Raw genomic sequence first — 15423 nt, 5'->3', positions numbered from 1 at the left:
ATAGTGGATGAAAAGATAGGATTGTGTTTTTTCAAATTTACATGGTGGGTGAGGAAATAGGATAAGGAATGAAAATAATAGCACTCTAAACGAATTATGTGAATCCACATTAAAATCCGTAATGCAATACTTAAAAAACTAGATATAAATTTATTAGGGGAGGAATATTTGATCCTTTTTCCATTCCTCTATTCAATATTCATACTTTCCCTATTCATGACTTTTTTTAACTCTGTTTAGTTAAAAACTGCAAGTGAAAACCAACTGCAGTGTTACTAATCATTTCTCCAACAATGATGCGTGCTATTGCTTAACTGATGTCTTCCACCTTCTTCAGCCTTTCAACCCATTCCATTTGTCATCCTTTAGCTTTATAGACAAAAAAAAAGGTGGCTAAACTTTTTCACAACAATGAAAAAAGTTGAGTTGATTGGACATTGCTTTCTGAATGGGGGCCCAAAGCAGCTACAAGGAGTCGGTAAAATGCTTGGGCTTTGTGATTCCTACATTCTTTGTCCATGTTCCTTTTTAACTACGTTATGCCAGCATGCTAGCCGTGTGGTGTGGAGTGGAGTATAATCCCGCCAACAAATGAGAGACCTAGTTTATAAATCTGTTCCCGGAAAGTTGATTTGGATCTGACTAGCAGTATTACAAGTCAATCATGCATTGTGATGCATTCTAAATTTCCCACATGACAGTCCGTAATTGACTTAGAATACCGACACAATAACATACCGAAGAGAGTGATTTGGATCTGACTAGCAGTATCACAAGTCAATCATGCATTGTGATGCATAACTTTCCCAAATCACAGTACGTAATTGAATTAGAATACCGACACAGTAGCATACTGATTGCAATGTAGTTTTCCTTCCCACGAAGAGTGATTTGGATCTGACAATGGAAATTCCAAGTAGCAAAGGCTTGTAGCTGTTTAATATAAAAAAAGGCTTGTTATACTCCCAGGTAGGTAGAATAATCAAAAGCTCATTGTGTTAAATTCATTTCCACTAACAGAAAAAGTAATGAAAAAAACCGCTAGTAAGAAAATTACATCGACAACAAAATCATTGGGGCAGCATTTATGAAAATGAAACAAACAATTTATCAATACAACATACTACAGTTCAATGGTAGAATCTGCTATACTTATCTAATCTCCAGATATAATATTAATAAACTCTTCAGTCTTTACGTCGTGTGTTTAATTTGGCACGTCTCTCTTCATACGATGCTGGGATCAAATTCAAGCAGGGTTATGAGGCAGCATTAGAAATATTGGAAAGGAATTATGCTAGCAAGTAGAGAAGAAATAACATCGTCTGGATACAAAATGATTTCATATGAAATTTGTATATTATCCCTAATTTTAAGATTTATTATCTCACTTGTTTAAAGTATTAAGGATAGGCTTGGCATTTCCGCTATAGACAAGTGAGATAATATAGATGAAAGAGTACAAAACAGGGGACAAGGTGTCTGCTGGCATATAGGATCTGACTAGCGATCTCTGAAAAATCATTAACAGCCATACAAAAATTGCATTGAAAATGAAGACAGCAGGAACAAGACTACACAGCTTTCGGATTGGATAAGATAACAGAGAATATTCCTCGAACTCCAGAAATACCGAAGCCCATGCGAAATCGTGATAATCACATTGAACATTATGATCATGATACAATACACACAACATGATGTTATCTAGACACTCTTGAACCCACATTATATTAAGTATATAAAACAAGCCACCACCATAAAGTATAACGCAATACATTCCAGCTCTTTAACGAGGATGCAAACTTTCAAAAACATTTCATTTATTGTAGTGAACAGTTCTATGTAATTTTCAAAGATACAGTAACACTTACGCTCAGTTGGCCGTGACATGAGAGGGACATGGGAAGATTTTTTCTTGACTGTTCCATTATCCAAGGATCTCTGATCTGAGAAAACAAAGGCCGTCTCAGTAAGAGATAAATATACAACAAATATTATATGGTTTATTGGAAATAATATGAGGAATATTGCTTTCAGCACCTTTTTCTATTGGCGAACAGCTCTGCAGAGCCTCGTGGAAGATTGCAGCTTCGAGATGATAATTTTGACATTCATTTGCCAAGTGCATTCGCAAAGCTTGCCCAGAATCTAGGAGCACAAGTTAATTAAACATTTAGAAGTTGGAGAGTCATTTCAATTTGCACGGGCAATTCTGAATTCAGCAAGCAATATTTGAGCGAAGAAAATGGATGTGACAGAACATCAACACTCCAAATTTCAATAACTCACAAACAAAGCATATGATGTATCAAAAAAAGTACCTGACGAACAAGTGAAATTGAGACCCTCAAATTCACAAGACTGAAGAACCAATGGGATTTCCGGGGCCATGCTGTATTGAGGTTTTCTGGGGATTCTGTCAGTATCCAGTAACGCATCTATTACCTACAAATTAAAGCAGTTTGCCTCAGTTACTTTTATGTAACGAAAATGAAAACTTAACATAGAGACTGCATTTTGGAAACCGGAAAGCATTTTGAGAAATATGTAAGGTTTCATAGGGGAATTCAGAAAGCGTATGTGATAATGCAAGAGAGGCATCTGACTGGACGCAATTGGTTTGCATGTGTGGAAGCATGTTATTGATGTGTGATATCCAGATAACTATTCTGTACCTGCAGAACTTTCACCTTTACAGTGTTTCTGGCTGCACCTCAGTTTTGTGCACATGCCAGGCTGATTGTTTTAAGAGATTCAAGAAACAAATAATTTTGAAGTAGTATATCTTAACAGCTTAAACAAATTTGATATAAAAACTTGAGAACCCAATCAAGAAGACATTTGGTACGCACATCAGGAGATTCATGACCTTGGCCAACCAAGAACAGTACAGCAACCATGCATCGGACTTGGTGCCAGAGGAAAGCACTACCTTTAATTTTGATTGCCCAAAGCTGGTTCTCATCAAACCTGAAAACAATTGCAAAATTATAAAGAAATATTCATGAAAGTCCATTCAGGAAAGTCTCAATACAGAAAATTCTTCTTTTTGGCATGTTGATAAGATTAGAAACTGAACTATGAGTTGAACAGAGGACGCCAAGGGGAAAAATCAGAAAGTGAGATACAGAAACAGCAAGAACCGAATCAGGTTTTACTGGAACACAGGTTTGAAATAGGTCAACTCCTAACTGAGAGATAGGAAATTGAAGTCTTGTAAAAAAAATGAAAGATCATGTAGCACTGAATTGAAGTCCGGAAATAACTTTTACACGTTTCTATTAAAAAAACTGTCTAATCTAGAGAATAGTACAAAAGGATTTCGATGCTGGCCCCCCCAACAAGAGAGGACACCCAGCAGTGCATATATAAAGTTAAAAAAATAAAAAATCTATAGGACATATATGAAGTATTTAGCAAAAAGGAAGTCAAGCGTAAAGCAGAACCATGCTCTGAATATCTGTTCTGGAAATGTCCATTTTTAACACTTTCGAAAAGTCAAATCTGTGTACCCTGGTGGGGAGATGGACAATCACATCTTCTGCTCAAGGCAAAAGGCTGTGTTTGCACATGCTGCTTGCATATGTATGAATGTCGTCGGACAAAACCCGTAGGCTACGCACCCAACACACACATGGAATGAGAGTGAGAGAGAGAGAGAGAGAGAGATGAAATATTCATAGAACTTGATGAACAAATACTTGTGCCTCATTTGTCTGATTAAGCAATTAGGGAAATGTGAATTAACTCATTTAAAAAGAGAGAGAGAAAACAGGGTCAGAAAAATTATCTACCCATGTCAACCTCACATCACAAGGAGAGATTGCAAATGAAGTGACTTTCCGCCTATAGTTGTGTACATTTAGTGCATCCATTTTACAGAAGTTTCTGAAGTCATGCTCGCCAACAAATTTCCTACCAGCACTCTCCATAGCCTGGCTAAACATGAAGCAAAGAAACCAAGTTTCTCATTCTCTTAATTCCAATAAAAGGAGCACAAAATGTGATAATTGAAAGAGAAGAATTACGCACCAAGAGATTCAGATTTTCTCCCCAAAATAAATAATAATACTCCCTGCCCAAACAGCTAAACCTGTATTTGACAAAGGAAAGCAACAAATGGTAATGCATAAGGTCATTACAGTGAACTTTAAAAAAAAGGAAAAGAAAAAAAGAGGGTCAGTACAGTTACAGAATACAGTGAACTAGCCTCAACCATGTAAGCATCAGATATTAAAAATGAAAACATTGTCTTGCGGTTATACAGATGATGATGTGCAGAACTCAGTTATCCTCAAATGAACTGAAATCCTTACCCAACTTTGATCAAGACAATCATGGATATCAGTCAGAAAAATACAAGACAGCTTGCACATGGAACAAATCAAGACTTATTCACCCAAGGGCAGGGTGATAGGCTACAAGATTTCATTTACCCCCATGTAATACACCATGCATTAGAAGGCCTAAAATACCAAAACCTTTTGCACATTAAAGCGAGCTTTAAAAGCAGCCCATCTTGTGAGCACATTTGATAAGCTGAACTTCACTTTTTTCACTAAGAAATGCCGTTTTATTGCTACAAGCAATGTGCCTCCAGAATATCTGGCTGTGACGATTTGACAGCCAGGCTTTGGCACCTAATTAAACACTTTGGTGCAAGCGTTATGCAAAAAGAAGCTCCAAGAAAATTTAGCCAGACTCATGACGATTTGACATACACAAGAAAAATCATGGCACAAAAAATGAAGCTAATCAACAGATTGTAAAGCCTCCTTATTTAATTGATCAGTGGGTGATAGTTATTACGCTTAAGAATCACGATGCCATTTTGAGTGCTCAATGATTTCTTAGGTCAATTTATACTAGATGCTATAATCTAAAACATTAATACATATACTTCCATTTTAGGGTTACTAATTCACACGGTCCATGGGAAATTCAAGAGAGCATAACTAGGTGGACAGCTGGCAGCTGGGAGTTTATTCATTCTGTAACTTAAAATGTACTAGTTTCACTAAAGAAATACCACAAAAAAAAATACCAACTACTCAGAGGAACTGTCCTCTCAGTAGGTTTTTAAGATTAGTATTTTCCATTTCTAAAGAAAAGAAAAATGAAGCAGGACACACGGTATGATAAGTTCTAACAAAAGAAGTATCGAGCAACATTATCATCTCAAAATAGTAGCGAATTTAATACAAGGTAGACAAACCTCGCATTGAAACCCAATGGAACAGGACACCAGCCAAAAACTCGAATATCATCCGGAAGGGCTCGATTCAACACCCTCACATAATCGATTTCGCCTTCTGAGAAAAGCACAAAATTAAAAAAAATTAAAAAACAAAGGAGCATGTGTTATTCAAATGGAATGTGGTTAGTTGAAATTGATCTGAAACTTAAAAGATACTAAAAAAAATATTAAATGAAGTGTCTGAAACGTGTTTCATATGGTTCAAACGGCAGTAAAGTAAAATCTATGCCCTAAAATCTAAATACAGTGCTAGATTCCTTGATTGTTGCTTGTTCTTTTCCCCTGAAGAAATTTCATCCATCTTCATGCCAATATTTTATGGTCTGAAGTGTGTGCAACAGAAATAGACAAGTAAATACCAAAACTTCCCAAATTGAGGCCATGCCAATTGCATTTAACAACACAACCATTCGAAAACTAGTGTCTTCTAAAGACTAAAAATTATGTCAAATGAATCTACGTAGTACCACACATAAGGCTATACAATTTTTTTTGAATAGAACATAAGGCTATACAATTGCTTCATTGTATCCAGTTTAACACCAACCACGACTCAACCCAGGCAATTGGTTACTATAGCCAACCATTTGTGCAACCAATTACCAGGACTAATTCATCTTGCCATTGCTCATACCAAGTTTCCTATGATGCTTCTCAACAAGGCCACCCAGGGCCCATAAGTCAATCTTCTCGCATCAAACAATATAGACATTTAATTTAATTTTTTCCGTTTTTAAGCAATACTAACCATGCTTACATGTAAGCACAGAAGTGATGCTTGAGTGAGCACCATATAATCCGTAAATATTTTCTATCAATACTACTGTGGCTTTCCCAAGTCAAACCCAAGCCTGCAATAAAGTTGTGTGGCTTTGTTAAATAGCATAGTATAATGGACTCATGTCCTATTCCCGCTCCTAATTGGAAGGCAAAACTATTTTGCTCCTCCTCCAAATAGTTTCCACTAAATTCTACTACCATATGGAATTGTGATTTCACATTGTGCTGATCCAACAAGGCTTGGGCCTTTGCCATGCCGATCAACTTCTTTAATGGTGTGTGCCATGACACTTGGCTAAGCGATAGTGCCAAACTTTGATTAAAGCCTCAGCTAACAAAAAAGTACATTAAATTAATGTGGTAAACAATGCCCCCATCCTATTCAGGACATCGTCCTACAAAAGGTGGTGTCGTTTATTTGAGAAAAAACTAGATTCTAGCCTTTGCTTGGGTCCTTTCTCCTTGATTGGGGGAAAGGAATTGTATATTGACCTCGTTTCCTAGTCTGGTGTTTGTATATGGTTTGCCCTAGGTGCTTTGTTTGTAGTCTGAGGTTGACTGCTTGTGTGAAGAACGAGAGAAGAGAACAGGGGGTCAAAGTGACAAGACACAGGGATCGTGTCGCCATCCGGACTCAGCTGAACAGTGCACACCATTTTAAAAAACATGTAAACTATTCAAAGCCTGTCCATCTCCTTTTGTACTTCTTTTGTCTTTTCACTATAGGATATTTAGAACTAAATAGATATCAGCAACATGACTTCCTATACCCACTTATCTTTTGGGAGTATATTTATGCACTTGCTCATGATCATGGTTTAATGTCTATGTTGTTTCCCATAGAAAATGTGTATCCATGTAATGTAATAACAGTAACAGAATGGTTTATTACTTTTAGGAGCCACTTTAGCTCTTGCTCAAAAAGATATTAAGAAAAGCTTAGCTTATTCTACAATGTCTCAATTGGGTTATACGATGTTAGCTCTAGGTATGGGGTCTTATCGAGCCGTTTTGAGGTTCCCTATGAAATGAGGCATGGAGCGGAGCCGCTACGAAGAAGTTCCAGGGGTTACAAAGGAAACTTCGAGCTCATTTTTTTCTGATCCTTCGATAAAAAGATTCATTCTCTTCATAAAAAATAGGAGGTAGAACCAATAAAGATTTCGATTCTTACCAAACACTGTTTTTGGTGTAATTATTTATCATTGCTCTATAGATATAAAGTTATTAAATCCTATCAAAAACAAAAAAGCTGGCTAACCATATTGCTCTTTGAAAACCATTTTTCTCGAATCTTCATTTTTCTCACACGTTTCCTTGAGTTTTGATCGTAAATAGAGAGCAATCACCTGCGTCAAATAATTGCAATATACTCAATAAATCAAATAGTTAAGTTTGAAAATAAAATACAGAAAAGCAGCAGCATGAGAGCTAGCATCAAGCAAGGTTCTTTTCTTCTCTTTTTACGAGGAAACAAAACTATCAAGCAAGGTTGCAGATATCTGATATCAGTAGTCTGTATTCCTTAGATAAAACCATCAGTCCGGATCTACAGATGGATCGGCAAAAAATAAAAAATGACAAAAACATTACATTAATACATGGAAATTTTGAATCAACTTGATGGAAATGTTAAAGCAATCAATAATTCACTAACCAAACATGTAAACTACACACTATAGTTTATGCAGGACGCGTAGGACCTAAATTTATTAGTTTCCTAATATATTTGTTAGTTTTCTAGATTCTCCAGTTTTCCAAATTCTAGTAGGATTTCTACTTTTCCAGGTTTCTAGTTTAAAGTTTCCTATTTTATTTGGGTTAGGATTTCTGTTTAAGCAAGGGATTTTTATCCTATTATGTCTAGGTTTTAGTTTGCTATAAATACCCCCATGTAGTTCTTTAAAATTCAGATTTGAATGTTGAGTAAACCTTTTCCTATAACTCTCTGATTTCGTCCCTTCGATCTATATTTCTTCTCCTCGATCTCCGTTATTCCTCGATCTCCGTTATTCTTCTTTGTTCTACTGTTTCTGTCCTTTATCTCGTCTTTTCGATCTCTATTTCTTCTCCTCAGTCTCTTATATTCTTCTCTGTTCTATTGTTTGAGTGCTTAATCTAATACCTACGGGCTGTACTACATCAATAGTATATCTATTATAAACATAAGATATATAAAGGTAAAGCCACTTTGCGCCACTGATACATGACATTGTGACTTGAATATTATGTGGAGAAATATCTTTATTTCATTTTTTATAACAAACCTCGACGGTATGAGCTGAAGTTTATTACTAGATATTAAAATATAAAAAAGTACACCTTGATAGGGTAATGCAATGAATTTCCAAACACTCATCAAGACTATGCAACTTACACTGGGCAAACCCTAATTATCTCATTCTTGGAGGGATGATAGGAAGGGATAGAAAGACACATTAATGGCAGGTGCACAACTACATCCAAAACTTCTCTACTTCCATGAGTTGTTCTCAATGTTGTCTGGACCAAAATGGTATCCCATCTACTGTATTTGCGCCCCATAGGAACTCTTTTTGGTATTAGAATTTTATATGCATGTCTATCTTTCACTAATATATTTCCACCGTAATCCACATTTTCAATCTTGGCTTTATCTAGGATAGCAGTTGGGAATCTACTTCTAGCATCTTGAGCAGTGATGCTGACTTGAGATTCAGAAAATGATGCTAGAATAATTCAGTTTGACTCATTATTGAGGAATACACAAATACAAGCATAAGAAAACCCTACATTGTATACAGTTGTACCAATTTTACAATCATCAACCTACAAAATTGAAATAGAAAGATTTGGTATCAACTTACTTGCCCAACAGCAGATACTCCCTTGTCTGTCCTACCACATCTGGAGTAATGTGATTCCTTCTTGTCACCAATTAAAAGCCTTGTCTTTTCAAGAGCTTTAAAAATTTCAGACTGCATATTATCCAGAGTATAAGATGAAGACAATATGCGGCATTAACTTCTGCAAATTACGATTAATTATATAAACCAATATCTACCATGTATTCAACTTTAAATATTGAAGGAATTCTTACGGATGAAGATGCTATATTTCATATTCATACAAATGCAAAATATGTACAACAGTACAATATATAGAATGGTATCACTTATGAAATATCATAAAATATCAATACTGAGCGATTTTTTTTTATACAAAATTTGTATACTTTAAAGTTTGAAAGATTTGTAGAGTTTATTAGAGTATTATAACAAGTAGTACCATAACTAAGTGTAAAATGGACAACTGCAAACATCTTTGAGGGCAAAAATGCAAAAAGTAAATGCTTTCGGTTGTGCTTAAAAATAGCAGATCAATTTACCACAATGAAGATTCTGACATTCAAAGTAACATACGTTGCTTATCTAGTTCACATTTCCATACATATTTCAGGCACAAACTAGGAAAAAATAATAATATGAGAGAGAATACCTCAATAGTTGGATCCATTTGTGCCTCTGCAGCAAAACCATAAAACCTGTAATGTAGAGTTCGAAAGCCCTTAAACATTCCATTATCATTATGAAGGATATTAGGTTCTTTCTAGCCTATCGATCATGCAATGCTGTTCTAGAAAGCTTCTTCTATAAAATTATCAAAAATGTATCTGGGAGAAAGAAACTATCGGGATGAAAATGATAAACTACCTTTCTGTTTATTGTTCATTCTCTTTCAAGATTTTGGGGGGGGGGGAGATGGCTGAAGATGCGGTGCTGGAATTTAAAAATAAAAAATAAATTTCATCTTAGTGGCAGATTGTACCTCCGCCCAAAATACATGACTTTCAGAGCAACATATCTCTTGCAGTGGTGATTCATGATCCTTGTGTCATAACCTGTGTACCAACAGAGATATTTAAAATTTGAATAACTACATTAAACAGCCATTAAGAAACAACATGAACCACTAGACAGAGAGACAAAGCCACGGAGAGGAAGAGAGATTGAAAGACTTAAGCATATATATATATATATATATATATATATATATGCAATTGTTTATTAGTTCCCTGTTCGGGCAATATATATATATGTATACAAGGCATCTGCTGCAATGGTTTTAGAAAGACCTTTGGCAAATATATGTAATTGCATTGTCTTATCTTGGCATCTGGTAGAAATAAAAAATTCTTAATTTTAATTTGAAAAGGAAAAATCAAAGGGAAAACCTGGCACTTTCTCTTTTACTATCTCCTTGGTGGTTTTCTTACTTCCAGAGTTTGATTTCCTGCTTGTCTCCAGTGAACTATCACAACTTACAGCAGAACTATCACGCTTGTCCTCTTTCTGCATCATAACATGTTCATTTTCACAAAACCAAAAAGATCAAACAAAAAGCCAAAATGGAAACACCAAGAAGGAGATTTTCATTTCTTTTTCCCTTTAGTAAATCAGTCTGAGGTCCTGAGACAAACCTTTTTTCCAGCTAAAAGTACAATGCCTTTTTTTCTTTTGAGTTATGTTTCTTGTCTAACAGAGTTTGTTAAGTTTAATCCCTCATTTAATCACTACTGTCCCTACTTCAAAGGGTCACTCTACCTTTTTGAAAAATTACCAGTAATATCCTTGTAATAGTCAAATTACTAAACGTAAGAACTGAAAAGTCATCCCTTTGAAAAAGGTATATCAACAAATAGAATAACCCACCTCATGACAGCGACAGTTTGCAAGTTGAGATGAAAACTTGGCATTCTCAGCCTCTAGTTCCTGGATTTTGAATTGCAGACAAGTAAGTATGACTATGCATTTGTTAACAAATGTTACTTTGGCTAATTCTGGGAGTACAAGAATTACCAGAAAAGAAAACTAAAAATAATGTAATAGAAAAACATTTGAAGTGGCACCTATTAGTAATACGGAAACTATCACACCCTTGTCAGCACCTACAACCAGAAGATAGAAGGTAAAAGACCAAGATGCCAAACAAAACTAATTCTTTGATAGAAAACAATTACAGTTTAGGATGGTTTTATTTTAACCACAAACTCGCTCAGTTGGGCCCCTTTTTTCTTTGTAAATCTTTGATCAAAATGTTACCCTTGAAAAAAAAAAAAAAAAGAGATTCAAGTTCTTTTTAAAGGGAAAAACTGATCTCATATAAACAATGATTAAGGCTAAAATTGCAACATCATTAAAATTCTACACCAAATACTAAAGTCCCTCACACTCCTAGACTCTCCTTTTGTGTTTACTGTAATATTATGATATTAGGGCCATTCCTCACTAACATGGTAACACCTCCTTATTAGCCTTCTCTTCCCATGATTTCGTAAACCTTCTCATGTCCCAACTAATGATCTTCATGATAGTATCATCTTCCTGCCTGGCTAGTAATTGATCTCCAACTTAGAATTTTCCAGCTCTCTAATCCTCATTTTACTTGGGGGTGGAAATCGAGTAAGGCCATGTAGTAGTGTCCTGTCATGTCATTTCATTTCATATTCATTCCGACTTATAGTCAACTCCAACCTAACCTATTTAATTAATCGTGTCAAATGACTCGACTTTAACCCAAACTCATTTTTTTAATTGTGTTGTGGTCGGGCCACATATATTCTCAACTAGAAACTTAAGGCTAAGTTCTGTTTATTTCTAAGCCAAAACAATCATTCCTAATTCTCCGTAGAATAAAAATCTACTTTATCTTAACATTAGCAAAACCATATAAAGTTATCCTGCAATTCTACAAGAATTCATATAATACCTTATAAAAAAAGAAAGAAAGTTAGTATTTTTTTGGGCTTGGGTTATTCGTGTTTGCCACTATCCCAACTTTTTTTTTTCACTCATGTTACCAGGTTGTGTCAGTCAAAGGTTTGTGCCAAGTAGTGTCAAATTATTGTGCAATGTTGAAAATTGCCACTCCTAATTTTGCTCTTATTCCTCCTTCATTTTCCCAAGCTCCTCACTCTTGTTTACTAGATATGGAACTAATTCTAAGTTCATTCTTTTCAAGAAGTACCTAGCTTACTCCACCAACCTCCCAACTCTCCTGGCTATTTTTTTCGTCTAGCATACTTGAACTCCTAATGTTACCGTCATCCCCACAACATATGCAATTACCTGTACCTACACGGTGACTCTCCAAATTTGGTGGACAAGACCTGTCCTGCAAGCCCTTCACACTGACCTTATTTGAATATCAGGTTCTGGAAGCCATTCTCCTCAACATTCCCAACATGGGAAAAAATCATAGAAAAATCTAAACAAATATATTTAACATGAAAACTGAATATAACCAAAAAAACAAAAATGGAATACGAGAACTTGGGTCCAGGTCCAGGATGATGAAGACTTGGGGGATTAACTATTAGATGGAAGTTACAACCCACCCCTTGTTTGCTTAAGATTTTTCAAGGATAATAAACAAATAGCTGAGACTCGGACTGTTTACGCTATAATGTTTATATAAATAAATAGCTGAGACTCATACTGTGTATGCTATGATTTCCATTGATGATAAACAATCAACCAACCAATAATTTAAGCTATGAAATACACAATGCGTTGTTTGATTAGCATTTCTCTTGAGTACTTTACTTGCTTTTCCCTGCAAAAATTGCAGGGAATCAACAGGATTTTGATCATTTGAGCTTCTTCTTTTAACCACAACTTCTCATTGACCAAAGGGGACTGAATATAAGAGAGAGAGAGAGAGAGAGAGAGAGAGAGAGAGAGAGAGAGAGAAAAGGTACCTGAACTCGGTGCCGGAGGGAGTCGACCAGGGACTGTAGGTCGGTGATTAGGTTTGTATTGGTGACTTCCATAGACATGGTCGAACGCTTGTGGTTCGTTCCTGCGCGACGTTTGCTCGGTTCCCACTCGCAGAGGAACTCAAAACGACGACGGGTGACTTAGGGCTGCTTTTATTCCTTCTGTTTTTTCGTTTTCATGGTGAGACTGCTTGCGGTGTACCCTCAATTTATTTTTTCCCGTACCCTCACCTCACTCACACGACTATCTCTCTCTCAGTCTTCTTCTTTCTTTCTTCCTCTGACGTAAGCGTATCTCTCACTCGCCGCCTATCTCTCTCTCGACCTCAACTACTCTATCGATTCGTCTCTCCCTACCTCAGCTCTATCGGCGACAATGTCGGCGTCACTTCATCGATCTCTCTCTCTCGTCTGGTATCATCTCTTCTCTCGATCTCCTGTCTCAATCTGTCAACCTCATCCTCTCTCTCTCTCTCTCTCTCTCTCCCCCATTATCAACTATATCTTTATCTTTTACTTTCGCCTAACTATTTACCACTAGCTGTAACTCGTTATTTACTTTTATGTTGCTAAGAGACATCTTGGAAGCTGTATTTTAGCGTTGGCTGGCCCTATTTTGGGATTATGAATGAATTGAGTTTATTTATATTTCCCATTTTGCTTTCTTTTCCCTTTTGAGATAACGAACCCATCACTCTTTCTCTCCCCAAACGAAAATTCTAACCTAGGCAATCCTCATCGAATTGCATCCAAAATTTCTTCAAATTTTTAGGGTTCTTTTTAAGTAAATTTAGGTTTTAGCCACCAAAAAACTTTTACTTTTGGAAAAAGCCAAAAAAATTTCAAAAAAGACTGAAAAACCTTTCAACTTTCAAACCAAAGATATACAAATGTAAAGGATTCCTTAGGAAATCCAAAAATAAATAAGGGCAATTTTGTCCATTTTAGCTTCTTTTAAAAAATTTCTCTTTCCTTTGACCTTTTCCAAAATCTCCCTTTTTTTAAAGAGGTCTGGGTATTTTAAGGTATTTTGTTTGAATTTATGAAAGGAAGGAAGCTTGTTTGTAACCTAACCTTATTTTTGTTTTGATTTGCAATTGTTTAGCATATCTACTGCTGAGCTTTAACGGCTTCGAAAATTTGGCTTCAATGTAGGTTAATATATGCTGCTAATCCTTTTGTTTTGTGTTTGTTTTGAGTGTGTTTAATATGTTTGTGTCAAATAAAGTGGGTAGAATAGTTTTAGATTATATCTCATTCTCCAAAAAGAGGTATTTATAAACAAGAGTACAAACCCTAGTAGGGTTATACTAGGAAACTAAGATAAAGTCCTAATTACATAATATCTATACAAAAGAAAATAAATAGAATCATAATATATTAGAAAGTAAATCTCCTAATTACACTAGGATCTCGCTAACACTTCCCCTCAAGTTTGAGCAAAGATGTCGCACATGCCCAACTTGTCAAGCGAGTTTAGGAAGTTATTGGTAGAAATAGCTTTTGTAAGGACATCGGCTAACTGATACTCAGAACTGATGAACGGGAAGGAAACAATCTTCGCATCCAACTTCTCTTTAATGAAATTTCAATCAACCTCCACATGCTTTGTACGGTCATGTTGCACCAGGTTATGTGTAATTGCAATCGCAGCCTCATTGTCACAATATAAATACATAGGTTTCTTAGGTCCAAAGCCAAGATCTCTCAATAATCTCCTCAACCACAATAACTCACATACGCCATGGCCATCCCACGATACTCAGCCTCAGCACTAGATTGAGACATTACCTTTTGTTTCTTGCTCATCCAAGTAACAAGATTACCACCAACAAACGTAAAATACCCAGACGTAGAACGCCTATCAATAGCTGAACCTACCCAATCAGCATCTGTGTATCCTTTCACATATGTATGACCATACTTGGAAAACATTAACCTCTTGCTAGGAGTTACTTTGAGATATCTCGAAATACGCATCACAGTTCCCATATGGTCTTCACTAAGCGAGTGCATAAACTGACTCACTACACTTACTGCATATATAATGTCAGGACGAGTATGAGCTAAATAAATTAATTTTCCCACAAGCCATTAATAGCGCTCCTTATTAGTATGAATTTGATCAGGATATAACCCCAACTTGTGATTCTATTCACTAGGAGTATCAATTGGTTTACAATCCAACATTCCAGTTTCTGCAAATAAATCCAAAATATACTTCCTTTGAGACAAGAAAATATCATGCTTAGATCTGGCAACTTCAATCCCGAGAAAATACTTCAAGTCACCTAATGATTTCATCTCAAACTCAGACGCCAGATATTTCTGGAGACTCTGTATTTTTGTCGAATTATCTCTAGTTACAATCATATCATTAACATAAATTATTAAAGCTATCAATTTACCTTTGCGGCGCTTCAGAAACAAAGTATGATCTGAATTACTTTGCATATACCCAAATTTCTTCATAGATGTAGCAAATCTTCCAAACCACTCTCTTGGAGATTGCTTCAATCTATACAAGGACTTCCACAGTCTACAGACAACACCCCCTCCTTAGAGGTCACATGAATACCAGAAGGAAGATCCATGTAAATCTCTTCCTGGAGGTCACCATGTATAA

The 15423-nt window shown here is 35.9% G+C and overlaps 1 protein-coding gene across 5 annotated transcripts; it reads right to left on the bottom strand.

Annotated features, from left to right (window-relative positions):
* Nucleotides 1-576: 576 nt before the first annotated feature.
* LOC117637111 (tRNA pseudouridine(38/39) synthase) lies at nt 577-13263 on the bottom strand. 5 transcript variants are annotated; one of them, XM_034371906.1, is made up of 16 exons: nt 12780-13263; nt 12625-12633; nt 10732-10791; nt 10254-10371; nt 9848-9920; nt 9518-9563; nt 8887-8997; nt 7302-7389; nt 5219-5315; nt 4036-4096; nt 3808-3938; nt 2856-2973; nt 2325-2448; nt 2044-2151; nt 1875-1949; nt 577-933 (listed from the first exon to the last, which is right to left on the bottom strand). In XM_034371906.1, the coding sequence occupies exons 1-16, from the start codon at nt 12855-12857 to the stop codon at nt 830-832; spliced, it is 1401 nt and encodes a 466-aa protein (XP_034227797.1). In that variant the 5' UTR covers nt 12858-13263; the 3' UTR covers nt 577-829. The 5 variants fall into 5 exon arrangements, with proteins under 5 accessions (XP_034227797.1, XP_034227801.1, XP_034227798.1 ...); XM_034371910.1 differs by lacking the exon at nt 12625-12633 and adding an exon at nt 10929-10967; XM_034371908.1 differs by lacking the exon at nt 577-933 and adding an exon at nt 975-1237.
* Between the last annotated feature and the right edge of the window lie 2160 nt (nt 13264-15423).

This window comes from Prunus dulcis, chromosome 8 (assembly GCF_902201215.1).
Source record: "Prunus dulcis chromosome 8, ALMONDv2, whole genome shotgun sequence".
Lineage (NCBI taxonomy): Eukaryota > Viridiplantae > Streptophyta > Magnoliopsida > Rosales > Rosaceae > Prunus > Prunus dulcis.
Note: the sequence above shows the minus strand (reverse complement) of the source record. Positions and strands in the feature narration are given on the sequence as shown.

Excerpts from the sequence above, each read along its gene's own strand:
- LOC117637111 (XM_034371906.1), bottom strand. The coding sequence starts at position 12,857 with ATGTCTATGGAAGTCACCAATACAAACCTAATCACCGACCTACAGTCC. Across the intron at positions 2,974-3,807 it reads ATCTCTCCTTGTGATGTGAG|GTTTGATGAGAACCAGCTTT; the intron begins GTTGACATGGGT and ends AATTGTTTTCAG. Across the intron at positions 2,449-2,855 it reads AAGGTCATGAATCTCCTGAT|GTAATAGATGCGTTACTGGA; the intron begins GTGCGTACCAAA and ends TTTAATTTGTAG.